At 38.4% G+C, this 27,253-nt stretch overlaps 1 protein-coding gene across 1 annotated transcript in view; it reads right to left on the reverse strand.

The window, feature by feature from the left end:
- The window catches only part of LOC118006573 (fibroblast growth factor 10), a 78,794-nt gene extending 51,885 nt beyond the window's left edge, over positions 1-26,909 (reverse strand). The window contains exon 1 of the mRNA XM_034999298.1: positions 25,858-26,909. Coding sequence (XP_034855189.1) covers positions 25,858-26,212 — 355 coding nt within the window. The 5' untranslated portion in view covers positions 26,213-26,909. The remainder of the gene's footprint in view (positions 1-25,857) is intronic.
- Positions 26,910-27,253: the final 344 nt, after the last annotated feature.

The following is a 27,253-nucleotide window of genomic DNA, read 5'->3' on the forward strand; positions in this document are numbered from 1 at the left end:
AATGACGTTATCTTAACCACATAAGACTCATCTTTAATTAAAACAGACTTCGTTGTTTAAAATATACTTCATCAAGAAAAGTAGTTTTGAAGGGTAAGACATTTAATGTATTAATTGGACTTTCCTACTGGGACTGACATTTAAGATATTCTGATGGCTTTGGTATGTCAGTATAGCTTTTCCTGCTAATATCTTAAATTCTTTTCCCTATGGCAGCCATTCATTCTGCCACAAGCATCTGGTCCTAGATCCCTAAACATACTATACTAGTCATAGTTTTATTTTAAGCCATGGCCACCATCTTGAATTCTCAGCCACTTTTCTAGATTGCATTCTTCCTTAAAAGAGCATCTCTCAAGGGTTTACACCCACAGCTTCTTCATGCCTGCCCCTGTATTGACTTTACGTACCATTCCATTTGTATTCAATAATTAGGAAATTTTATACATTCTTATAACTATACTACCAACCTTGTCTGCTAAATTAGATTGTAAGACTCTTGAGCTTGGGGCCTGGAATCTTATGTCACTTTGTATTAAGCCTGTAGGTACTTAATGTTTGCAGCACATGATGGCAATCGTTATCACTATCACTGCAAGTAGCAAGACACCTCTAGCAACCTCATTGCCAATTGACTGTCAAAGAATATTAAGGGCATAACTTCATCTAGAAAATATTCTGTCTTAATGATATTTTGAGATTTGGATCTTCTAAGGAGGCTTGATGCTGATGAAAACATGGGTGAATTCCTAATTTTCCAAACTCAAACTTCTTTTTCTGAATGAAATGTCTTCCTAGTTATCTCATTGACCCAATATAGAGTACAAACCAAAGTGCCCTGAAATGTCTATATTAAAAGGTATTGCACTTACAAGCAGTAATAAAAAATTTTAAATGGAAAGGGTCGCCTTGCAGAGGCAACTGTATCAAGATTATTCTTCAGTGTTGAAATCTTGACTGGAATGGTGACAATCAGAGTTTGCTAGTTCAGCTAAAAACGGCTTCTGCTGTCCCACAGAAGCTCTCTGGGCCTTCTTAGTTTGTAGTTTATTGCTTTCTGAGTTCAAAAATTTTTTAAGTTGGAGGAATAACAGCTGAGATTTTTCAGACACTCATGAGAGACTTCTATTTTAATGCTGAGGCATCTGAAGGCCACTCAAGGGGTCCACCCATCCCACTCCTTCCCAGGGGCAGTGTCATAGATTTGAGAATTCTGACAGTCTCCAAGAACTACTGGGTGCATGGAGATGACCCATAGTGTTAATTAGGAGAGCAGAGCTTGGTGCATCACTCTGAAAACCCATTGGAGAGTAAGAGTTCCACTCCAGATGACTGATCATCAAGTAAGAATTTGGAAGGGGTCAGAGCATCTGGAATTATCTCTCCAGATAATAGCTCTGTTTAGGAGCTGAGCCAGGGAGGAGAGAGAAGTCTGTCTTGCATAGTCTGGCAAAACTTAGAAATATTGGGCTTCTACAGATTCTTTGTGCCTTACAAACTCATTATTATGTTGCACTTAATAAATCTGCATTTGATATTTTCCGTAAGTTTACTTGAATTTTCACTGATTTCAGTTTGTCTGCTCAGCAGTTTTGTAGTTTCCATCTCCTGAGCACCTCGATGTTATTTTTCACTCACTTATATCTGCATTTGCAAAAAGTCTTCCTCTCAAATACACACACCCAAAACTACCTCCAACCACTCTCCCAGTTGCTCCCTTTACCAGAAAGACGATCTATGTTTATTTTGTCCAAACAAATTCTGTGCCTTTATGTCTTCTGCGGCCATTCCTAAAAGTCTTCTGAGGAGACCATACTCTAAAAAATCTTACTCAGCCAGATAGCACACATAGAAGAGGGACAGTATTCCATAATGATTAGATCTAAGCAAACCTAACTTGGCATCAGGGCTTTGCTATTTACTGTCCTCATCAACTTCAGTAAATTATCTTTTTATTCCTCTGAAAAATGAAAAAAAAAAATCTGTTCCATACTATTTTGATAGAATTAAGCAACACATATGTAAAGCTCCTATGACCCAGCATATAGCATAGCAACTATTCTAATATTTCCTCATATTTGACAATGTTAACAGTCACAGCAGCTGGTCCTATATCCATTTTGTCATATTCTCTCTCCCATGTAGAGATATCCTAGAATAAAAATGGATGATATATGCTAGAGAATAAATGCATTATATTCCTCTTAGCCTTTTATGTGCTACTCTCCCTCTATTCACAATGTCCTTAATCTCTTGGACATAGTGTGTATATCCTCTCTTCTCTGCTGAAGAGATTCTTCCCTGGAGAAACATGAATTGCCATCACACATCTCTGTGTGTTCCTGCCCAAGACACTCAGACCAAGGCAGGCTTAACTCTTTTCTCTTTTTGTGCCTTCACTACTCTGTTCTTTTGTTCTTAGTGTATAGTATAATTATGTCTATGTCTGTCTCTGGTTCTAGACTGTGAGCTCCATGTAGAAGACAGCAGTGACTAATTTTGTTGTCCCCCAAATATTTCATAGAGTCTAGAACATAGTAGGTACTCAGTATTTGTTAAATAATGAATATACTCCTGAGTAAGTATGCTCTGTAACTTGTCTGGTATTCCACAACAATATCAATTTTCCTGGAGTTCAGTTTGGGGAGAAACAAGAGAAAAAGATAATTTACCTAAAAATGACATGTTAATTAAATAATTTGTTTCACTTGCATCAGATCTCTCAATGCCCATCATTTAATGCACTATTACTATAGTTTTCAGCTTGTAATAGAAAAGATACGGCTCTTTAAGTAAAAATTTGCATTGGAGTAACTATTGAATCTCAGTTAAACGTAATTCTCTTTTATTAGCTAATTGTGAATGTTACCAGGAAACTTAGATAAATAGTAGTAATGAAATAAATATTTAAGCTTTCATAAGAAAGAAAATTATTAGGGAACCAGCAAGATTCAGCCATTAGGTATTCTTGGAATCAATAGAAATTAAAAAATCTATAGATTGTGAGGTTTAAAGACATTTCAAGTAAAGCTTGACAGCCATAAATTTTCCATGAGACTCTGAACCAAGCAAATTTCAGAGTATGAGGTTTGACACGAATTATCTTAGACACCCAAGAAGCACCAAAGAAGTTATGCTTGTTGAAAAGTGAAAATAAAGTGTGAAGGATTTGTCCACTTTAAATATGACTTTCCAGTAAGGTCACTGACAATATCTTTCTTGACTGATTTATGAGGCCCTCTTTACAACATGAAGAAAGTAATTTTTAGCAACTCGGTGTATGTTCTATGTCATTAGGAAATTTATTAAATTAGAAAGTAGAATATCACTGTCTACATATCTACTTGCAATCACTCATAATTTTGCATACACTTTTGGTCTATGGGAAATCTTATTCCTTCTTTTTGTTCTCAATAGTTATTTTCTTGGTTTCCCCAGATAAATGTTTCCTCCATAATTTTTCTCTCCAACTCTTTCATGTACCCCCGACTACACAAATAAGATAGCCCTGGATCACATGGTAACGAGGCAACAACTTGACTGGTAATAAACATGATTTCTTTATATTTGAATCGCATTGTAAAATTCCCTATATATTTCAGAAGCTCTCAGCTTCAGAGAATACTATTAAAATAAAGAAGATTTCAAAAACAAAACAAAATAAATAAAAAATAAAGAAGCCTTTAGGGCTCAGATCTTGGCTATAGACCAGGGTTTAGGTGGCTGAGAGATTTCCAAGCTTATTTAAGGTACATTTTCTTCTTTTGCAATTTAAACTTTTAAGAGGAAAAAAAAGAAAAAGAACATTTCTTACTGTGACTCTTTCTAAAGGAAAGATGGAAAATTACCTTATGATGGGAAACTAAAGGCCTTAGAAGGATAAAGGGAAGGTAGTAGATTCTATCCTCTGTGAGTGAATAGACACCCTTATGATCAAAAAGGTGACAACTCAGCAATCCCAGAAATATTAACAGGAAAATTCACATCTTACATTTAGGAAATTTCAGGATTCCTAATAGGAATTCAATACTGTTATTCTCGTGGGTTTCCGTAGTGTAGTGGTTATCACGTTCTCCTCACAATACTGTTATTCTCCAGATATGATCTGGTTGTTAATCTCTCAGCCCATGGCCTGTGACAATGACAACTTTTTGTTGTTACAACTGGGGCAGGAGTATTACTGGCATCTAGTGGAGAGAGAGACCATGGGCACTGCTAACCCATCCTACAATGCACAGGACAGCCTCCCACAAAGCATTATCTGACCCAGAATGTCAATAGTGCTGTGGCTAAGAAAGCCTGCTCTAGAAGAAATAGAGTAGTACAGCAGAAGGATTATTAGTTAGAAATCAGAGGAAGAGAATTCTAGTTTAAGTGCAATATGATTAGTTTTCTTCATACATGTAATGAAGATATTATCACCTACCCTGCCTAATTAAAAGAGCGGTTGTGAAAATCAAATAAGATCATCTATGTGAAGTGTCCTCTAAGCCAAATAGAGTATCCAAATGAATTCAACTATTATGTGAATCCTTTTGATTTAAAGAAGTCACGGTAGAAATATGGCAGTATAATCTCTGTGGATGGTTTTCTATAGATGGTTTTTATGTGGAAAAAATAAAGTCGCAGGATACAAAATCAACATAAGCAGTTGTGTTTCTACACACTAACAACCAATTATTTGAAAAAGAAAGAAAGAGAACAATCCCATTAACAATAGCATCAAAACCAAAAAAGTACTTAAGAATACATTTAACCAAGGAAATGAATGACCTGTACAATGAAAACTGCAAAGGCATTAACAAAAGAATTGAAAAGACAGAAATAAAGGGAAAATGTAAGGGTTTTAATTAGGTTACTTAGACTCAGTTATTTCTTAGAAGAAACCAAGACAAAATGAACTAAGATGAAAGAATCAGAGGCTTTTCATATATATGTCCAGATAGTATATTCAAAACTAAAATTAGCTATTAGTGAGAACTGTAGATTCTCCAATTATGATGAATTTTAAATATCAGTGTGGGCGTGAGATATCTAAAATGACAAATGTGTGGTCTGTGGAGAGAGAAGGGAGGTGACCTAAATGACCTCTGAAAGCTCCTTCCCTTCCTGGAACCTCCACTCAGACTTTATGCCCCAAGATTAGCGTCAGCAGGCTCTGGCAGGTTGTCTTGTGGGATTCCAGACATTGCCACATCAGGAGCCCTTCAATTAATTGTCTTCTTTTGGTCTCTTCGTGCCCTTTTACTGGTGGTCAATTCGGGTCTCAGACAATTTGCCAAAGAAAAAGCTTCCTTTTCGTTATTGTCTTCCTTTTTTTTTCATAAATCCTGATTCTGTAATGCTTTTTTAAAAATACATTTGGAAGGAAACTCAAAACCTTCTTCTTGCACCTCCCCCTTCTTGCTCCATAAAATTTCTACTCCACTGAGCCATGACTAACATGTACAGTATGCTTGCAATGAAAATTGTTTTTCCCTTTAAATGTCCTAACTCCAGATTTTCACTTTAAGCTTGATTAGGACATATGTTAAAAGTAAAGATCTGTTTTCATCCCAGTCCCAGATCCCTTCCTTTGTCACTAAGGTACTTGATAGAAAAATCTCACCTTACCTTGTGTTGCAGTTAGTTTCAGCATGGAAAACCACCAATAGATAATGCTATTAAAAGAGGAAAATACCCAACGTTGGAAGGGGGAAGCTAACTACAGGCATAATTAGCCAAAAGAGTGAGGGTTATGTGGATTTGGGCAAAAAGAGCCAGAGAATATTTGGCTCTTCTTTCAAAGTATAAAAAAAATGTAAAAATGAGAAATGTTGAAAAATAACATAACTTGGGCATGATTGACCACAGTTGGACAATTTTTGGGTGCACAGAATTAAGAGAAATTCTTTCCCTCCCTTCTATCAGCATTATACCAATCACCTATGGTTTGGTACTTTTGTAAACAGCTCTTCCATCATTTGGATCGTATTTCCAGATTTTAGCCAATCCACTGTAAAAGTTCATTCTCACACCTCTGTGTCAATTATTTCCTATTTTGTACTATTTTATTTTTTCCTCCCTCCCCCTAATGGAAGCCAACTAGAATAATGAGGGCAAAAGGTTATATATACATCTGGTCCCTCCATTTAGCATCCTGGTTTATCTTTTAAGCTTTGTGGAGAACAATGGTGAAAGGTGGGCAGGGGTACTTTCTTGTATGTATTTTCAATGTGAAAAAAAAAAGCATTCAATATTTTGTACATATGTGACATCTGAAATAACTCAGACATGGCAACATTAAGGAAATCATTGCTTCTTAGTTTCATGTTTAATTGTCAGAGCCAGGAAAGAAGGAGGTGAAGAAAGAAGGCAGGACTTGCATAAGCTGACACTCTGAGGGACCGGGCTGGAGCAGGCATGGCTTTCATTAGATTTAAGTGAATTAGTCTGTTTCCTTTAAACAGGAGAGATTAACAAGCCACCAAGGGCCTGCTGTGGGATTCTGACACTTTTAGTGGCTTGTGACATATGATTTGTGAATATCAATTCGCCTTCAAAAGCAGAAAGCACATCTACCCTTTGCATGAGGTATGCCAAAAGCTGAGTCTAGGTTAGTTTGGTTGAAATTCATTAGGAAAGACATTTGCTAAGATAGGGGAATAAATCTTTTATTTGATTCAATATTTGGATCATTTTTAAGTTCTCCTTTGGATTTTAAAATGGCTACATGTAGATGGAGGGGTTTAATAGGAATGACTTTCTCTAGTAAAGAGAATACCTCAAGTCTTGAACTTGGAAACTACGGGGACATTAAATAAAAAGGGAAAAGTAAGCTCTTAAAATTTTGCTTTCTTAGTGAAAGAATATATCTTTGGGCATTTTGGCTTCAACATAAATATTTTCCAAACTGCATGAAAACAAAATATTTTCTCCTCATAGGCGATTATGTCAAAACTATCATCTCTCATAGTAAGTAAATGACATACAGAATTTAGGGCTGAAAGAACTGATAGAAAAATAAATTCATACTACAAAACTTTATTTTTAAAAACATTTCCAGTTTATCATTATTTAAAAAAGTATACTACTGGAAAAGTACATATATATATTTATTTTTTATTTTTATTTTTTGCCCCGTTTCTATATCAAGACAAAAGTGATCAGGAGCCAGCCTTTTGAAGCTGCAGGTACGAATCAGTAGATAGCAAGAAGAGATCTTCTTGGTCTTTAGGAGGCAAAGTCGAGTCAAGAAAGCATAGAAAGCTGCATAAAGCTCCCCTAGCTATAAAGTTTAATTTCCTAATGTCCTATACTGACAGTTTGCCTCTGCTTGACTATAGGATTTCCAATCAGACCAGTTGTATGTTGTATCCTATGGAAGGTGCAGTAGCATACTGATTAGGTGCATGTGCACTGGGACCACTCTACCTGGGTTCAAGTCCTAGCTCTACCTCTTATCAACTGTTAAGACTGCAGGGAAATTACTCAGTCTCCTAGCACCTTTAGATTTCCCCATCTGCAAGTTGGGATGACTAGTATCCCCACCCTAGGGTTGTTTGAAGATGAAATGAGTACACATGTGAAGTATTTAGGACTAACTAAGCATTCTATGCCATTAAGCTGTTGTTCTTTTATCCCATTCTAAAAACAGAACTGAAACAGTGTCTACAACTCTGGAGCTCTAGGTATCAATAGTGAAGACTGTTCCCCCAGTTTACATCAGTCACTCAATGTTGCCTAATAAAATCGTTGTTATATTGTTTTTTCAATAAAACTTTACCTGTGTGTTCAGTGGATTTTGTTGATAATCCAAAATGATAAAACAATCAGTGGGACATGAAGAACCCCTACGTTGATTAAAACTGAATGGCCTCCAAACATTTTCAGTGATCAACATAGGAAAACAAGGATTTTCCATGCAATTAATCTAAGAGATTGTAGGGGTATCACTGAATGTTTATTATGTTTAAGGTAAAATAAGAATGAATTTAAGAATACAACTTTTTCTAAGTTATTTTTCTAGTATCTTTCTAGTTTTACTGTATGACAAAATGTTACTATTACTAGTTGAAAGCTTTAATTCAATTAAAGTGTCAGTCACTGAATAAGGCCATGGGATGGTAGGAAGGTCCAGAACAGGATGCTTTTATTCTATAATCCTTGTCATCAAAAGGGAAAATAATATGACAATTTATGGATGACATTTTTTCTGGTGAATAAAATCAGCAGTGTTCAATTTGAGATTTTTTTAAAAGTTGAAAAAATTTGATGCCTTCTTTGGAGCATAAGACATTAGGGCAAAAACACCTTTGGCCAAGTACCTCATAGAGCACAGCAGGATATAACAAATAATTGAAAACCCCATGAAGTCTTTTTGGATTGTGAAAAACCCAACCACACTACTTGAGGTTGGTCAGGACAGTAATCATCTCAGATTAATAAATTATGGCCAGGGTCAGTGATTATGTATAGCTCAACTCAGATGAACATATTCTGGCTGATCTTATTAAATGACTTTGAAGCTTTCAGTACAAAGGAAAAAATATATAAGAAGAAATAAACATGGGAAAAAAGATGCATCGGAGGGGGTGCTAATTGTTGTTTTTTTAATTAATATTTCCAGATTCATATTCCCTGTGACTTTGCAGGAGACATTCTGTAAGTTATTTGGGCTGTAAGTCTGGTCCAAGATGTCTTTTGTAGGAATAAAGAAATGTCACTGAACCAGAAGGGAACCTACCATTTGCACACTCATGGAACACCCAAGGTGGACATATCACACAGCCTTTTCTCTAGTGCCTGCCAGTCCGAATCACCTGAACAAAAGGGTCATAAACGGGAACTGATGCTCAAATGATTTCCACAACTGGAAGAAAGCAAGTGTCACAACAGAGAGGCATTCCTCTCAATAATGCCTAAGCCATTAAAGAGCTGCTGGAGTTTGGAAGATCATTTCTGGGAAACTCTAGAATCTCGTCAGTATTCTGTCTTCATGATTCTAGCTTTAGAAGCTGTGCGGCAAACTCAAGTGATCACTTGGAGGTTTCTCTTCCTGCAAACGCTCTTGGGATTAGGGGTGCTTATACACAGATTCCTGTGACTTCTAAATAACAACAACAATAATAAAACAAGTGGGGAGGAGCCCTGAATGGCTAAAAGTTTGTTTACACAATTGTCATTTGGTGTAGCACCCCCAGCTCTTGCTCATAAATAACAGTGGCAGGGTGCCCTGACACAGGGAGAAGCTTCACGCAAGTGTCGCGTCGTCTCTCCCCTCACCCCAGATTGGGCACACGCGACTCGTGCCTTTACACAGTGAGCTGAAAACTGACCTCATCTCACATTTATCAGTAACGTCCACCAACCAAAGAGCATTAACACTTCAGCATATGTTTTAACTCACTTTTACAATTACTTCCTCTTTACAAAATATACTGGCACTTTCCCCATTCCCAGATTATGTGCAAAAATGGAAAATATGCAAACACGCAGTATGCGTATGAAATTCATTCTGCCAGGTTTTTTTTAGATTATTCCAAGCTCAAGACACCTTTGGCCTTTTATCTCCTCACCTCCATACCTAACTTAGTATCATCCTTAATTTGGCTGTTTCTTAGAGGTTTGTTGGCATTAAGAATCACTTGAAGTGTCTACTGAAGTTCAGATTCCTGTGTGTGTACCTCTTACCAGTCTCCCCTACCCCCTTGCAGTCCTTCTGGAATAGGGCTCTTACTGTTCACATTTTGAGCCAGCACCCTCGTTCATTCTGATCACACGGTCCAGAGGCCCAACTCTGAGAAATACTTAACATGGCCTCTTATTACTAGCTATTTCAAATCTGGCCTCTCTTGCTCTTTTTGCTCCAAATGTCCTTCCTATGTACTTATTAGAAGGAATCTTATTTTTATTAAGAGAAATAGGTAGGGGCTGCCTCTCAGATCAGAGTGCACAACCGGCATTCTATTGCTAAGCATGTTTCAGAAGCCTCCTGTAGACTTGTATGGACCTATGCCATTTGCTTGGACTCAGAGACTACAAGTAAAAATCTTTGAATGCCACCAGGGATGGTAAGATTGATCCTCACCACCAGCATGCTCATTGTGCTCAAGATCATCGTGGATCGGATCTTTTGTCCAGTTCCCTTGCATGAGAGCCCTATGCCTAATTGCACCCACCTTTCCCAATATCACCACCATTCTCTCTCTTCTCAAATTACTATAGCCCCAACACTCAGTTAACCATGAGTGTGAAGGAGGAAAAGCAGTGAGTTCCATCACACTCCAACTTAGGAGATGTCACCGCCAGCCTCAGCTTAGAGAAGAGCCCCATTACCCTAAGACATGACAAAAAAACATGTATCTACTGTCTGCAACTTCATAGCCCCTATTGCTGTGAGAGAAACTAATTTTCTATAAGAGGAAATGCCCGTTTTAGAAGCATGCTTTCTTCCAGGCTTTAAAAATTTAAGTGACATAAACAGTCATGACAATAAATTTTAGGAGAGTTGCACCATTATGGAAACATTTTTGTGATGTGAAAAGCTTAAACTAGGATGCTATGTGAATTTTATCCACAGCGACGGAGGATAGAGGATGCAGGGTATAGTTCCAAAGAGAGCAAATGTGGCTTCAATATACTGAGACATTGAAATACTTCGGCGAGTACCACTTACTTACCTTTTAATTACATTAATCATCCATTTATTAAATAGATCTGCTATCACCTTTAACTCTAAAAGGGCCTCTTTAATTTGGAAAGGTTCCCGTGGGCTTAGCATGTACCTTCAGGAGTGTGGCTCTTGGACCAGTGAGGAGGAAGAGAACTGATACTCTTTAATCCACACTGAATTTATAACCCAGTGGAAAATCAGACCACAGTTCTGCATCAAACAATCAAAGCCCTTCCTCTGCTCTGGCAGTGCCCAGCAATCGAGGTATTATGTGCAAATAAACTATATTTTTTAAGCAACGTTTTACAGATATATGGTCGTTTAAACTCATTGTCAGATTCAACTAAAATATGAGGTTCTATTATAAGCTTGATAGTCAGATATTTTTACAGAAATTATTTTAGTCTAATAGTCCTCCATAGCTTGTGGGTCTTGCCTCTGGGCCTATGGTTAGGGTCTCTGCCTCTACCTCTGTGATTCTGCCTTCTGTGCCTAAGGCTCTGCCCTCATGGTGATCCTTCCTTTTTTTTTTTTAAAGTTAGCATGTGTTTGTAACTGAATAGTTTTATCAGCCTGTTTCCTGCCTGTACAACTGTGGGAATCTGACAGCTTTCCTTCATTTTATCCAACTCTGTCTCTTTTAGTCCAAGCCAGCAGTGTTTCTGCTGATACAACATTCTCAAAACTTTGTGGGTCTCCTGTGTATGTCATAGGCATCCATGTCAGTAGTTGGAGGGTCCTCCTCAGGTCCTCCTTTTATAATCTCTATTCCTAGCTTCCGTTGAGATGGCTGAGGGAACCTATCAGTCACGTGCCTAATCTCTCCAGCACTAGATTAAGGCTGTCCAGCCACACCCCAGCCTTTTTTGTAGAGCACCCTTCCTAGGTGTACCTCCTAATTTAGCAATCTTTTGCCACCTGGATAGGCTGAGGATTTCCCAAATCATCAAGTGCTCTTCTGGTTTGCTTAACAGTTCTTTCTTCACTCTATCTCTTTCCTCTCACATTTTACTAAAAGCAGCAAGAAATCAGGCTGTACCTTCAACACATTTCTTGGAATTCCCCACAGTTACATTTGCAAGTTCGCCTCATACAAGTTCTGCTTCCCGCATGACTATAATACACAGCGCAGCTAAGTGTCTGCCACTGTATGACAAGGCCTGTCTTTCCTCCAGTTTCCAGTAACACGCTATTTCCTCTGGCTGTCATCAGAATCACTTTCCATATTCATATTTCTACCAATATTCTGTTTATGAAGAGATATGTATTCTCTAAGATAATGTAGGCTTTCTCTACTGTACTCTTTACAACCTTCTGAGACCTTACCAGAGCACTTTTAATGCCTGTATTTCTACAGAAGTCTGTTTAAGACAATCTAGGCTTTCTCTGTCATGTGTCTCAGAATTCTTTCCGCCTATATCCATGATCCAATTCCAAAGTCACTTCCACACTTTTAGGTATTTGTTATAGCAGCATGCCACTCTGAGGTATCAAAATCTGTATTAGTTTCCTTTGACTGCTGTAACAAATTACTAAAAAGTTGGTGTCTTAAGGCAATAGTAATTGATTCTTTCACAGCCCGGAGGCCAGAAGCCCAATATCCATTTGACTGGGCTCAGATGAAGGTATCGGAATGGCCAACCTCCTTCCATAGGCTCTGCAGGAGTCTCTCTCTCCTCTTCCAGCTTCTACAGCAACATTCCTTGGGTTCATTCACATTTCCTTCCAAAAGCAAAGCATCACATCTTTTTTTTTTTTTTTAAAGATTTATTTATTTATTTATTTGAGAGAGAGAGAATGAGAGACAGAGGGCATGAGAGGGAGGAGGGTCAGAGGGAGAAGCAGACTCCCTGCCGAGCAGGGAGCCCAATGCGGGACTCGATCCCGGGACTCCAGGATCATGACCTGAGCCGAAGGCAGTCGCTTAACCAACTGAGCCACCCAGGCGCCCAAAGCATCACATCTTTAAGTCTCTCTTTTTTCTGTTTCCATCACTGAACTGCCTTCTGTGTGTGTCTAATCTCCCTTTTTCTTTTATAATAAGAACAAGTGCCAGCATGTAAGGCCCATCTGGATAATGTAGGATCATCTCTTCATCTACAAACCCTTAACTCAATCACACCTGCAAAAATTTTACCATAAAAAGTAGCATTCACGGGCTCTGGGAATTAGGACTTAATATCTTTGGGTGGCTATTATTCAGCATATCATAGTTGTTATCTCCTGATATCTGTATGCTTGCAGAATCTGGTACTTAATCTAGGCAATGAGTGTATTGAATAAAAATATTTTAATAATAATTTAGTTCAATGCACTCATTCCATAGATTAGGTGTCTGAGGTCACATTAAAGTAAATGGCTTGCCTGAGACTGCACAGCAAATGTTTTGACACGACCAAGACTATGAACCATATGCTTTTACTCCCACTCTTTGCAGTACAGTCTTCTTCTCTAAATGAATTACCAAGAATTTCTCTTTTTTTTTTTTTTAAGATTTTTTTTTTGTTGTTTATTTATTTGACAGAGACACAGTGAGAGAGAGGGAACACAAGCAGGGGGAGTGGGAGAGGGAGAAGCAGGCTTCCCACTGAGCAGGGAGCCCGATGCGGGGCTCGATCCCAGGACCCTGGGATCATGACCTGAGCCGAAGGCAGACGCTTAATGACTGAGCCACCCAGGCACCCCTCATTTCTTAATTCCTAAAATTACTCCAGTATCCAACTATAACTCTGAAACAAAAAGTATCTTACAGCCAGCATCAATTTTAAAAGAGAATAAAGTCATCATTTATATCCACTGACCATAGTCAATAGTAACTTTAGGAAATCTGGAGAAATGTGGGAAAGAATCCATTTCAAGGGTTACATAATATATCCATTCAGAAGTTTGTATGAATTTAAGTACTTAACTTTCAATTAGGTAATGATGGACCTAACATTTTCTGAGTTCTCAGAACTGTAGAACTTAGAACCTAATATAATTTTAAAAGATAATTTACTTCAACCATATTTTTTTGGGTAGGCGGTGTATTAATCATGCTTTCCAGACCAAGTGACTGAACCAAAGAGTCTAAGTGATTTGGATCGAGGATATGCAGTTAAAAACAACAATTTTTACTTAGTAAATATATAGGAAGGACCCATTGCATACTAGACTCTGTATGGAGGGCTCACATGTGAAGGTCAATATAATATGTACAGTCCTTACCCTCAACAGGCCTTCTGTGTATGAGGAAACTAGATGGGTCAACTAATCAAGTGTGAAAGTGCGTTAAAATACTAGAGACAAAATGTTTGGGGAGTGTTCGGGAAGGCCTCCTAGAGATGACATCTAACAGGATTTTGACAGGAAGGAGTGCTAGGGACAAGGAGAGAAATAGAACTCCAGCTAGATCTCGTTGTGTGTGTGAGGTCTGGACATGAGGGGACAAGGCATGTTCTGGAACTAACATCTACTCAGTATGTCTATCATGGGGAGTATAGTAAGAAATGGGGTGGGGAATCAGTAGGGAACAAGTCCTGAGGGCCTTACAGGACATGTTAAGGAATGTAGATCTTGTTCTAAGGACATTGTGAAGAAATTCAAGTATTTAATAGGGGACTGGCTTGTGTAGGTTTATGCCTTACACAGAGGCAAACTGGCTAAGGGTGATTTTGTAATGTGAGCCTTCGAGAGTGAACAGGGTGCCATTATTAATATGCCAGTGTGAGAGGCACATATTGAGACTGTCCCAGCACACCAAGGCAGAAGGTCACCCTTGCTGAGCCTAGCCTAGGTTTCAATCCTGACCCACTTATGCTAACTATCTCACTTGAGCCTGGCACCGTAACTTTTAGACTCCGTTTTCTCCTCTAAATATAGTATGGGAGTAACAATGACTATTTTATCCATTTTATAGAATTTTTCTGAGAATCAACTCATGAACACATGAATATAAATGCCTTATAAACTATAAAATGAAGTAAAGTTGTATGATAATCAGTTTTCTGTCTAATCTTACATTAGGCCATGACTTAGCGATCCTTTCAGAAAATGACATAATTAAAAACAACACAGTAGTCATAGCATAAAAGGGTAATGAGAGCTAACATTTTGAGCTCTTAAAACGCGCCAAGCCCTGTATTGAGAATTTCACATTTATAATCTCATCCTGCCAACAGTGATGAGGTGGGTGATGTTATTATCTTCACTTAATAGTTGCAAAGATCACAACCCGGTAATTTGTCCAAAGCTACCGAGGGTTAGAATCCTGATTCTGTATCAAGAAGTTGGTCTCCAAAGCTCATGGTCTTCATCTTGGGGGCAGCTGCATATTTGCTGTCTGTGTCTTACTCCTCGTTTGTTTTAAAAATATTTAAGTATATTCTTTTGCAAGAAAAGGAGCTGTATCTACTTTGTTTCTTTTCCTAATAACCTAAACCAGGTGAGTGTGAGCTAATTTAGAACAAGAATGACAAGAAGAAATACACAATGGGAGCAAGTACTGTTGAGGGTTCAGTAGTTGTCTTTGGGAATCTGCTGAGAAATGACAAAACCCTTCCCAGCACTACGTATATTTTAAGAACTTCTGCAGTAGGGACTATTTAAAATTTTTAAGTAATGATGAGCGCTAAAGAAGATGCCATTTGGGGTAGATCAGAAGAACTATTTCGTGTCCCTAGTATAAAATCAGTTTTGGGTTTTGGTTTGTTTGGCTGATCAAGCTAGAATTTCAATGTTTAGGTTATGTCTATTATACTATAATTTATATAGCCATGTAAAATATTTCTTTGCCTTCTCTTTGTTTTTCCTTTACTTCAAAAAGTAAAACAAATGAAAAAGTCTAATTTTAAATGAAAACTCTTAATGTAATATTGTAGCAGAAAAGTGAAGTCCTCGAATACAAGGGTATTTATATTACCCCCCACACACATGACAACACTTTCTAGTGTATTATACTTTGTGTTTCATAAGGTAACCCCAGCCTGTAAACTCTGCTCCACCCCGTTTGCCTACCTGTTATTGCCTGGAAACTTCACGTAAGGTTTTGTGCCCACATGCTTCTGTGCCCTCTTTTAGGACATTCTTGCTCCTCTCTATTGGTGTCTAGCTGGAGTCCTTATCCTCAGTGTGATCCCGCCCATGTCATTCATGAATCCCATGGGTTGCTGTTCACTTCGTTTCTGCCCTGCTTCTTGGTGGTTAGTATAAATGTTTTATATTATCTTCCAACCCCTTGTGAAGATTTCCTGTCTCTATCTCTAGATTGTAAACCCTTTGAGGCTATGGGCCAAAAAGGTCACAGTCATGGGATGAGAAACAAGAACCTTAACTACCGAATTTACTGAGAGCTGAGCATCTGTGATAATCCTGGCTCAAAACCATATCATAACTTGAAGCATAGTTTGTCTTGAAATATTTCACCTAGAGTCACTTTTCTCTTTTTGCCTTTTCTGCAGTAATCTGCCTTTCTCCAGTCTCTACAGTTACCTGTTTTGTCCCTGTTTCTTTTCCTTTGTTTTTTTACAATATGTCCTTTTAACACATTTTTTATCTTCTTTATTTTCAACTCTTCTCTCTCTCCTCAAATTATCTTCAATTTTCCAATATCTGCTACTAGTCTATTAAACCAGACCTTTACTCTTTCCCCCCAAACTTTAGAGCATTACAGATGCTACAATTGCAAATCTTAAATAATTTCAGATGTTCTAATATTTTCTTTTTCTAAAAATGCCAGGTGTATTCCTCATTCCTGCCACTTTCTTCAGTTCCAATATTTTTACTTCCCACTTCAGCAAATAATCTGCTAGTTGTTTTCCTGATCCTTTCCCTTAAAACAAAGGGGAGCATAATCCTTACATTTTCTTTACATAATGCCCATTTGCTGAGGCCTTATTAAGCACCAGGCACCATTAAGCTATTCATGCATTAAGTCTGACTTCTGCAAACTTCTCACCAAATCCCAGGCTCAGTGTGCCGATTCTGTACTTCTTGGAGGAGGCATCGCTCCCCATACTCTTCCCATCTCCACCTCCCACCTTCAAATGCCTCTTAGCCGTGAGGTTTAGAATAGTTCCCAGTTGTTTTCTTTTAGAGGACACTACTTGTTTCTTCCATAGCATTTACCCCAATTTTTCATCACATCTTTGTTTACTTGTTTTTTTCTTTCTTTCTTTCTTTCTTTCTTTCTTTCTTTCTTTCTTTCTTTCTTCTTTCTTTTTTTTAATTTTGGTCACTGTCTTTAGAGTGAAGCTCTGTGAGAGCAAAACCAGCACTGTTTTTCAGTACTGTATGTACATGTCACACAGTATCTGACACAAAGCGGCACTCAATTTCTGCTGAATGAATGAATAATCTCATTTAATCATTACCATATAGGAAAGAGGAAGGTATTGTCAATGTTGCTGTTTTACTGATAACAACTTGCCCAAGTCATACACTATTGTCTGGCAGTTCAAAGCCTCAACTACACCCACTTCTGTGTCTTTAAAGCGTCTTTGCAATCCAGGGCCATACTTGTAGTCACTTTTAATCAAAGCCCACACTTTTAATCCCTCTTTCCTACTGCCTCTTTAGCAGGAACTCTGGACTTGGCCTTTCTTACTTTGATACCATGGCTGTGATTACTTCTGTAGGATTCCTTTTAGATCACAGGTTCTCATTTCAGTTAATTTAACATGCAGTCAAATGCCAGGGCTTGGGTTATATTTCCCTCACACCTTTCTTGTCATGTCAGCCCTTTTGCAGCGCTACTCATTAGCCTGATCTCTTTCCTGGGAGTTCAAAACCCTTGTCTCCATCACTCTAGCAAAGCATGTCCTCCTCCTTCCACAGTCTGTGTCTAAATGCTCTCTGGCTTCTTCTGCTTTTCTTCTGGCTTCGAACATTCTAATTATATGTTCTTTACCATCTCTCTTGCTTCAGCTTGGGAGCACTTCTGTAGTTTTGTTTATCAGGTTTTTATTCCATAATTTGATCAACATGCTTAGCACTTTTTTTTTTCATATTTGTAGAATCATACCCTTCTACGGAGATGTTTCAAAAAATCCCTAGAAATCTGGTTTACTACATTGGTAATTACTGTTATTAATAACATAGTAAATATAGCTCACTTTAGATGAGAAATAGTTTGTAAATTAATATCATGTGTCACCATTTTCCCCATGTTACAAAATATTCATTTTTCTTTTAATAATTCTATCAATAAATCGAAGCAATTTAGGCTTTGGAAATATATCTACATCTATATATCTATATACTTTGAAATAAGTGTGTTTTTTTTAAGTTGAAATCAATCGTAAAAAGAAGCTTGACTTTTAATTATTATGGTAACAGAGCAATCTAACTTATATAGTCAGATTCTGTATATAATAAAAATAAATTTAATTCAGCAATCAGTACAAAAAGACTCTTCCTTGAAAGAAATATGAACATACATGTATCTATTAATTCAAATTCTAACTCCTGTAGGTGTCTTAATATTTTTCCAACGAAGATATGTGCATTTCTATATTTGGTCAGTCTGGAATATGTGTATTTTACATTTTTTCCCCTTTGATAGCCATTATTAATGAGAAAATGTGTTTTATTTTTAAAAGTTAACATTTGACAGGGATGTACAGAGAAGCTTTGTAATTTAAGGGAAATCACGGAAGTTGGAAATAGTAAAGGCCTTTATGGTTAGCATTCATCTTCTTAGAGATAAATGATGACTAAAATAGAAGAGGAATAGTTATTTGATTCCCTAAATCATCTTCACTTTCTCTTATAGGAGTCCAGACAAAGACAAAAAAATGTAAGGAAATTGACAAAGTAGCTAGTAAGTGTTACATGTACTAAAACAAGTTAAAAGAAAGGTAAAATGAACCTGCAAAGAGAGTTATTGGAAACAGAATATTTAATCTGGGGAAAAATACAAGAGGATGATTTAGTAACCAGACAGCATTCATTTGCAGAAGGTACTTATCTGTGGTTTGCCTATTTCACTAAAGGCAAAGCTATAAGAAATTGACCTGAGTGCTGGGATAAGGGAGAATTCACTGGAGATTCAAACTGAGAAGAGACTCCTGATGGAGTATGTGGAATTTACATTGCTGAAGACTTTCATGCATAGAATATAAGCTGTCTTGGATGTTGCACATCCAAAAAGGTTGAGACTGCTGGCTCCAAATACAATATGACATGATATGTCATATTATAAGCAATGATGATGACTTTCCCTGACCTAAATGGTATGGAAAGGGTTTGGAAACCAGGGAAAATGTGGGGTGGGGTGGGGTGGGGTGGGGGGGGACAAGAAAAAGAGGAGGAAAATAATGAAGGACTGAAAAAGTATCATGGGTTCACACTGCCTCAAAGGCAGGGCTATCACAGATGTCTAATAGTTCAGCTGTATAAATGCCTCAAGACAGAACTATTAGAATTTGGTGAGCCTTAAATTGTAGAGACTCTATGAATAGGTCAGGTTATCCTCAAACAGGGGCAATGCATCAAAAAAGGCTAAGGATGAACTAACACGTATGTTTTTCAGTAAAGCATGTTAACACCAGGTGCTTGAAAGAAAATAATGATTACAGGAAAATGCCTTTTAAAAAAAGTTCTCAATTTTGCAGTTAACCATTGCTACTTGTAATTAAGTTGCAGTTAACCCACACCATTCACAATTAAGTGATAGTTGTGGTGCAATTATTGGGTTATATTTAGTTGACAGTTACCTGAAGTTGGGGATATATTGACTTAATCAATACTTTGCCTCTTCTATTATGGTTAATTAAATGGTTCATTAATCGCTCAGTGTCATCATTCACTGTAGGAAGCATGCCAAACATTTGAAAATTCCTCGTTAATGATAACACACATACTGACAGATTAGATATAGGTAAAGGTGGACAGATTTAGGCTGAAGAATTATTAGGTGAACTATAAAATAAGGCAATGCTTTACTGCCAGCACTATGAATCTTTCAAATGGTAATTGGATGCACGTGTTAGCAGCAGTAAAAAGTCACTGTCCAGTTGTCCACCTTACATGGGAATCTACTCTGAGTGTCTTCTTTGATTTATTGTTCCAATTAGAACACAGTGTTCAAAGAAAGAACACAACTGACCTGATTTAAAGGCAAGGGAGCCTTTAAGGCCATTATTTGGTGGATGACCTGGCTCCCTTTTAGATATCTTGAAACTTTCTATTTGTGTCAACTCTGTACTGATTAAATATTTGGTTTTAAACTGATTCTATAAAGCATCGACATTTTGTATTCATTAATTCTTGATCAGAGTGTCACTGATGACTTCCCAAGATGCAGATATATTTTCTCTCACTAACTTTAAAGGCCTATTTCTAGGTTGTCACTTGTCATCCTGACTGACTGGCACAAGTAAAGGTAACAGGCACTAAAAAAAAAAAAAAAGAGTGCCAATCATGAAAAGTAAGTATTTTTGATTGGCAAAACCAAGTAACAAACACCACTGGTCAAATGGTAAGTGTAAACGATCTTAAATCATTGCAGTATACCATGAAAAATGAAGATTTTTCTGCATAAAGGACTTGAGACAAAATGAGGTTCATTATCTTCTAGATATGCTAGACTGTGATAAAGCTGTATTAAAATTACGTAAACATAAATCTTATGTCCCATCTTACTGGAAAATTAAAAGAGAACTTTAATTTCTGGGAGGGAAATGCTAATATTTTACTTACTTATATTAAGCAAGTATCAACTGTTAATGCTAACAAATGTTGGAACAGTAATACTAAAAACGTCATCTGAATTACTCCTCATTACAAAGTTCACAGAATTAATGTTAAGATAGATTAAAATCACTTTGAACTAATACACATGTATTACTCTTCCTTCTGAAGCATAATAAAGAAATCTCATTTGTACTAAAATTTTGGATAAGCATACAGACATTTAAGGCTTAGGAAAGATGTAGATATTCACAGGCAGCTCATAAATGTGAGGAACATTAACTCCATTTCAAATGAGCTGTCAACTTTTTTCCAACATTTTGGCTTGTGGAAAGTCAGACGTTTGGATAATAAATGGGATTTGCCTCTGCACATTAAGGTAACTGTGCAGGAATTTAAAGTGCTCATTCATATTCTACTATAAGTTCATTAAACACTAAAAAAAATGAACTGGAATAAGCCTTTTTGCTCTAAACCAGACAGTAAAAATATAGAAGAAACTATGCATGTGATGGAGTTTCCTTCATTCTAGAAGACCCAGTTTCTCTTTTAAATTCTGTGCTTAAACATCATTTTGAAAACACCTGTTTTTAAAGAGTGATCCATACCTTTGCCTAATAGATTCCTAAAATACCCAAGACCTACCTAAAGTTTAGCATTTCTGAATTCTCATACTCTAATGTTAGCATGTGATTTCTGCCAACTGTTTTCTTGGGTTTCTTCTAGTAGGTTATAAATCAGATTTATGAAAAGGAAACTATGTGTATTTTTTAATGGATTTATGATAAAGCCATCAAAGTGGAAGGTCCATATGGTAGGAATGCAGTAAAGGTAACAGGACAGTGTCATGTAAACATTAAGTACAGTGCCTTCCACCTTCATAAATCTTCAATGCGCATGATTAAGTGCTGCCAGTTATAAATTATGCAACCAAACTCTAGAAATGACTACAACTTAAATAAGACACCAGAGGAAGCCATAAGTTGTATATAGGTTTTCTTTCCAAAAATCCATTGTATATTTATTAGGAGATGATATTCAAGTCCCTATTTTCCTCCATAATTACTTTCTCACATTATTTAACTTCCTACAGTTAAGTCCTAGTCCTGATTTAAAAGTAATAATGCAAACCTTTAATCCTAGACAGTAATTTGTCATTTATATGAGGTGAAGTACCTTTTTGATTTGCAGACTCATTTTAAAACTTTCTTTATATATATATATAGCTTGTCTTTCTCTCTCTTTCTATACACACACACACACACACAGAGACAGACATATATGTAGCTTGAGGTCTCTACGATTTTGTCCTTTTTAGAGTCATGTATCAGAAGTTTCTGCAAAAGCCCAATTTCACACTGTTATTTACAATCAAATTATTTTATTACATGTGGGAATAATTAAACATTTTGCCCTCAGCTGTAAACAGTTACTATATACAATGACATTCATGGATTTTTCTTAAATGGTCATGTATTTCTAATGCCCTGTTAAAGAGGTGAGATCCATGTACATGCATTCTGTGTTTCCATAAGCAAATATATTCCCAAACAAAATATTAAGAGATACTTCACTTAGAGAATGCACTGACCTTGTCTGATACCATGTAGCCACCTGCAGTGAGGATACCTTGAACATGTTTCATTTCTGTTCCTCTCTCAATTTACTACTGTTCCAGTTTGAACCTGAAGAACTGTTGGTGTTCATAGCAAGAAGTGATTAAGATTTTGGATAATTTGTTTTTTAGAGTTTTGAGGTGTCTAATTCAAATATAGTGGCATCAATATTGCCAGTAGTGGAGGTAAAAGAAATAATATAACCAAATAGATTTGGTCTTGACCTGACTCTGCCAATTTCCAGTTGAATGACCTTGGGTTAATTTCCTTTTTTCAGTTTACTTTGAAAAAATGTGAATAGTTATATCTAAATTATAGGACCATTATGTGTTAAATTATATATTGAAGAAATAGGTACATGCTATGCAGTACATACTGATTTCTATGTTGTTTCCCAAACTCCTTTCCCGCAAAGACTCATAAGCACTGTGGCTTTCCATTTTGAGGACAGCCATTCTTGGATCTCTCAAATTTAGGGATACATTTTCTTTTTACTAACTCCCGTTTTCTACAAGTGACAACCATGAGAGAAGCCCACGGTCCACTCACATCCAGAAATAAGTCTACCAGTCCCAGTTGCAAGGGTACCTAACAGATGTATCCAGCCTTTCTAGGGGGCCAGAACTGGAGCTGAATAGTAATGTTTCAAGGGCAAAGCTCTAGATATAAATAATGATAAAACAAACTTAAATGAGCCTAAGCACATCTAGTGACAGATACACTACAGCTATTCTAAATTATTCAAGTTTTCTCAGACTTCTAGCAGAAGAACCATAATTCATCTCTGCTCCCTTTATTCTATTTTCATATAATGGCATAGAAGCAAACCCAAAACTAACCCTTCCACTAAAAAAAAAAGGTTATAATCACCCAAATTGAGCAAATTGAGAAGAGTTTCTTTAGCCCATATCACATTTTTAGAACCATCCAATTTCTGGGAACCAGCTTTGGAGGTAGAAGTTAAAAATGATTTTGCAATGCTTATGGGTGATTTCTTTACTTCCCTTTTGTTAGTATTTTGCTGGCAAAAAGCCAATAAAGCAGTTGTTTAATTACCCAGGACATCCCAAACATGTAACCTCTTAGATAAGCTGTTACTGTATTTTAGCAGCAATAATACCAGGGTCAAAAGTAACAAAGAAAATTAAGCTTCAAATAAGCAAACCTCAAAAGAACAGCTTTGTATATTGAGAATAATTAATAACTTGTTTAGGAAAATGTTACTGAAAAGTGGTTTTTGGACAAGGAACTGACACTCTTCAGAAACCTAATATTTAACAGGCTACCATTTGGTGGGCTGGCTGGCTGGTTACCCTGTAGGCATGGCAAAAGTTTGCTCACATGTAATTATGTAACATTTAGACAATATCTTAATGATACCATGTAGTTCAGCTGAATCAGTCCAGCTGGAAATTGTAGCAGTGTTCTGATTAGCCAGCCACATGTGAAATTAAGGCTTTTTCAACCTCTACTTTTCACTTGCTATGTCTTGATGCAGATGTTCTTGGAAAGCCTAAGTTATTTGTGGTTTGACATTATTTAACAGAGTAAGCCCCACCCCCTTTCATTTTCAACCACTGATTATGATTGCATTACTATATAAGATATGATATTTTAACAAGGGCTATTGCTATACTTTATCATATGGAAGAGATATTATTGTACTTTGGACAGTTAGAATGGAAATTTTCCACACTAGTTTTTATGCAATAAAAATTGTATACCCTTCTCTTTGCAGATAATTCTTACTATAAAAATATAATTCAATTTATATCCCTGGCAATCATTTTATTAAATAAGCACACATGATTATTATTTTAGAAAATATTAATTTCAGTTGCATGAATAAACTAGTATAGATTGGTCTTTATATCATGTCATAAAGACACTTAAAATATACCAATAGCAAAATCAAGTTAGTGTCTAAAAAAAAAAAAACCAGAATTTTGCCCAGGGTTAACACTTTGAAAATATATTTATCTCCATGAACTAAAAATACAAAGAAGAGTTTCAGTCAATGGGCATTTTTTTTTTTTAACTCCCAGCTCACTCCTCAGCAAGTGTTTAGCTTACTTCTTCCTCATAATTCTACCTGGATGACAGCACAACTATTTTGTTTTAGAAGTGAACAAAGGTATTAAATTTTAAACAACAACTATACCATCTAAACGCAGTATCTAATGAATTCAGGTAACAAATGACTTTCAAACAAAAAAATCATAAATGACATTATTTCAGCCACTTTCTATGAATCAGAATGGAAAAAAATAGGTAATGGACTATTTACCACCTCTATGTTAAACACTAGGTGGAATATTTTAAGATACTTTCACAAGTATTTTTATTACTTATAAACATATCGCTAATTTTAGTAAATGGAAGCAGCAGCTGAAGAGGAACAGAAGCTAATGTTGAATATATGTGGATCGCCAAATAAGAAATCTAAGTCTTAATGCCTGTAGATCTTTATTTAAAAAGAAAATGCTAAATTCCGATTAACTGTCTTTCCCCTTAGTACCAGATACTTTTCTGGGCCAGTGTATCTTGGAATGTCCGACCTACGTATTTAAGTTAGTTGGCAAGAAATTCCCAAACAACTGACACATAAAGGTCCCTTTAAAAGGTAACTTGGAAGGACCATTGAGATAATGCTAAATGGTCATTAAAGATGTTTAAATGTCATTGTCTGCTGTCTTCAGTGTGTCGTTACATAGCCTCGGGATCCTTTCAAATAGCAATCAATAGAGGGTGAGTAAGTCTCACCACTTGAAAGTAACTAGGAAAGGAAGCCAACAGAGTAATCTGGCTTTGCTGGACTGATTCAAGAAGAGACACAATATCCACCTCTCCTCTTCTAGTTCTCCCTCCCCCTACCCAGCCCACACCCCTGCAAGAAAGAAAGAAGAGAAAGCTAAAGAAGGAAAGAGAGAGAGAAAGGAAAATGGATGGGGCAGAGGGCATAATTTATCCTGAGCAGAAAACCTCATCCAATGGGACAAACTATAGCCATGGAAACAGACTTCATGACTTTTACTTTGAAAATAAAAGAATGACAATGAAATTTGTGTGAGGTCTGTGTGAATCCAGTCCCAGATGTTTACAGTGCTGTAGGAGTATGGCTCTGCAATATGAGAGGTTTCAGAAGAAACGAGTACAACAGGACAGCACAAAGCAACGCATATGCCATTGACAATGCAGACATGAGCATCATGTTACCGAGAGAGAAGGCAGGCAGAAGACAAATAGCAGCGGTGGTGCCTGAAGAGCTAACTTCATGGACTGCAATCACTCAAACCAACAGGAGGGGCCAAGGGGAAAAAAAAAAAAAATCAAAACCAGAAAAATGTTTGCACTCCTGTCTAGATAGGTAGTAGGGTAAAGAGATGGGGGTGGGGAGCCAGCGGAATTGACTTTTCTTTCTTAAATAAAGCTCCCATAAAGCCCCTGTAATTGACAGCGGATAATTATTTTCAGCTTGAGAAAACTGTCCCAAAACTCTTAATAAGATTGCCAGCGAAAAGAAACCAAATGTGTTTACTCGAGCCAGTTCCAGAAGGGAGGGAAAGGGGACCTTGAGATGAGGTGCGGAAGGGCTATGGAGACGGAGGGGGGCATCTAGGCGCAGCAACAACTCTCCAGCGCCCTGCGTGGTCCCGGGAATGACAAGCCGGAGAGAGAGAGACGGGGCAGATGGGGTGGCAAGGAATGGGGGGTGTGGAGGGCGCTGCGTCAAGGGGAGGGGGGGCGGCATCACAATGTATGGGGGGGAGTGATTTAGTGTGAAAGTATTCCACTTAATCATTTTACAGGGGTTGGGGACGTAAATATTTAGCTGGCCACATCTGGAACAGATTTTCCCCCCCTTGTGGGGTGGGGGGTGGATAATTGGAAGGAGGGGAGCGCGCATTTGTTACTTACTGTACGGGCAGTTCTCCTTCTTGGTACCGCTGACCTTCCCGTTCTTCTCGATCTTGAGAAAGTACTTGGTAAAAGAGAAGAGCTTTCTCCAGCGGACATCTCCTTGGAGGTGATTGTAGCTCCGCACGTGCCTCCCCGCACTAGAAGGAGAGGAGAAGGAGGACGAGGACGCGGAGGACGAGGACGAGGAGGAGGAGGAAGAGGAGTTGGTGGCCTCTGGTGACACCATGCCCTGACCAAGGGCTGGGCAGGTGACAGGGATGGAAGACACCAAGAACAGCAACAAGAAGCAGCAGCCGCTGCCAGGCAGGTGGGGAAAGGCTGAGGCACAATGTGTCAGTATCCATTTCCACATTGTACTGAAACTCTCGGCACTGGAGATTGTCTCATCAGAAGGAACATACTGGACGGGTAAGACCTGGTGCGAGGCAAGGAGACAGCTGGAGGTGGCGGCCGCTGGTTAGCTCCCTCGGGGCGCAGATCTGGCCAGAAGTGAATGCACCAACATCCATAACTCCTCGGAAGGGCCGGCTGCCTCTCCTCGCTCCTTTCTCGGGCCCGCCGCCGAGCGCCTCTCGAGTCTCCCGGTGAATGGTGAACGTGGGTGGCCGCAATGGCAGGAGCTGGTGGCGGCGGCGGCGGCGGCGGCGGTGGTGGTGGTGGTGGTCACGGTCACCAGCGGTCTTCACTCCCCTAGGAGTTACTTTGTTCTCTTCTTCACCCCTTTCTTCACCATGTTAGATGCAAAAAAAGGTCTGAAAAACAGATGACAGCACGGTGAACAAAACCCACAGAGGTTGGGGTGGGAGGCTGGGGGGAGATGTCTGCGCCTCTCTGGGCTTGGCACCTTCTGGGCCCTCTCCGCAGAGCCCCAGCCCGCTAGCCAGTTCTAAAAGCGCGTCCCTCTGCGGTTGTCAGAACTGGAGGCAAGCTGCCGGTCGCCGATGTTTCCTTCCCCGTCTTGCTTTCTCTTTTTGGTGGTGCCTGTTGATTTGAAGCCTCCAGAAAGTCACTTCTTGTTTGGGGGAGATGGCGGTTGGTGTTTTGTTTGGTCCTCTCTCCCTCCCCACCCCCCCTTCCTTTGGAAAGCCCTCTTGTAAACAGGTTGAAGCCTGGAGTCTAAATGTCAGTGATTCTAAGCCAGAGGTGGGCTCTGCCTCTGCTGGTCAGACCTCATTTGCAGGGGTGGAGGAACGGGGGGAGGGGGTCAAACGGCGGTGGGACATCTGAAACCCTCGGCTGCTGGGAACGCCAGGGAGCGGGAGGGGGAGGGGGCCGAGAGAGGGGGGAGAGTAGGGGAGCAAGGAGGGGAGAGCGCGATGCCTCCGCGCGGAGCCGGGGGCTGCCGGGTCCCTTCCGTGTGGCCCCGCGGCCGCAGGCAGCCTCCGCCCCGCGC

This window comes from Mirounga leonina, unplaced genomic scaffold (assembly GCF_011800145.1).
Source record: "Mirounga leonina isolate KUSES-001 unplaced genomic scaffold, KU_Mleo_1.0 Mir_97, whole genome shotgun sequence".
NCBI classification, from domain to species: domain Eukaryota; kingdom Metazoa; phylum Chordata; class Mammalia; order Carnivora; family Phocidae; genus Mirounga; species Mirounga leonina.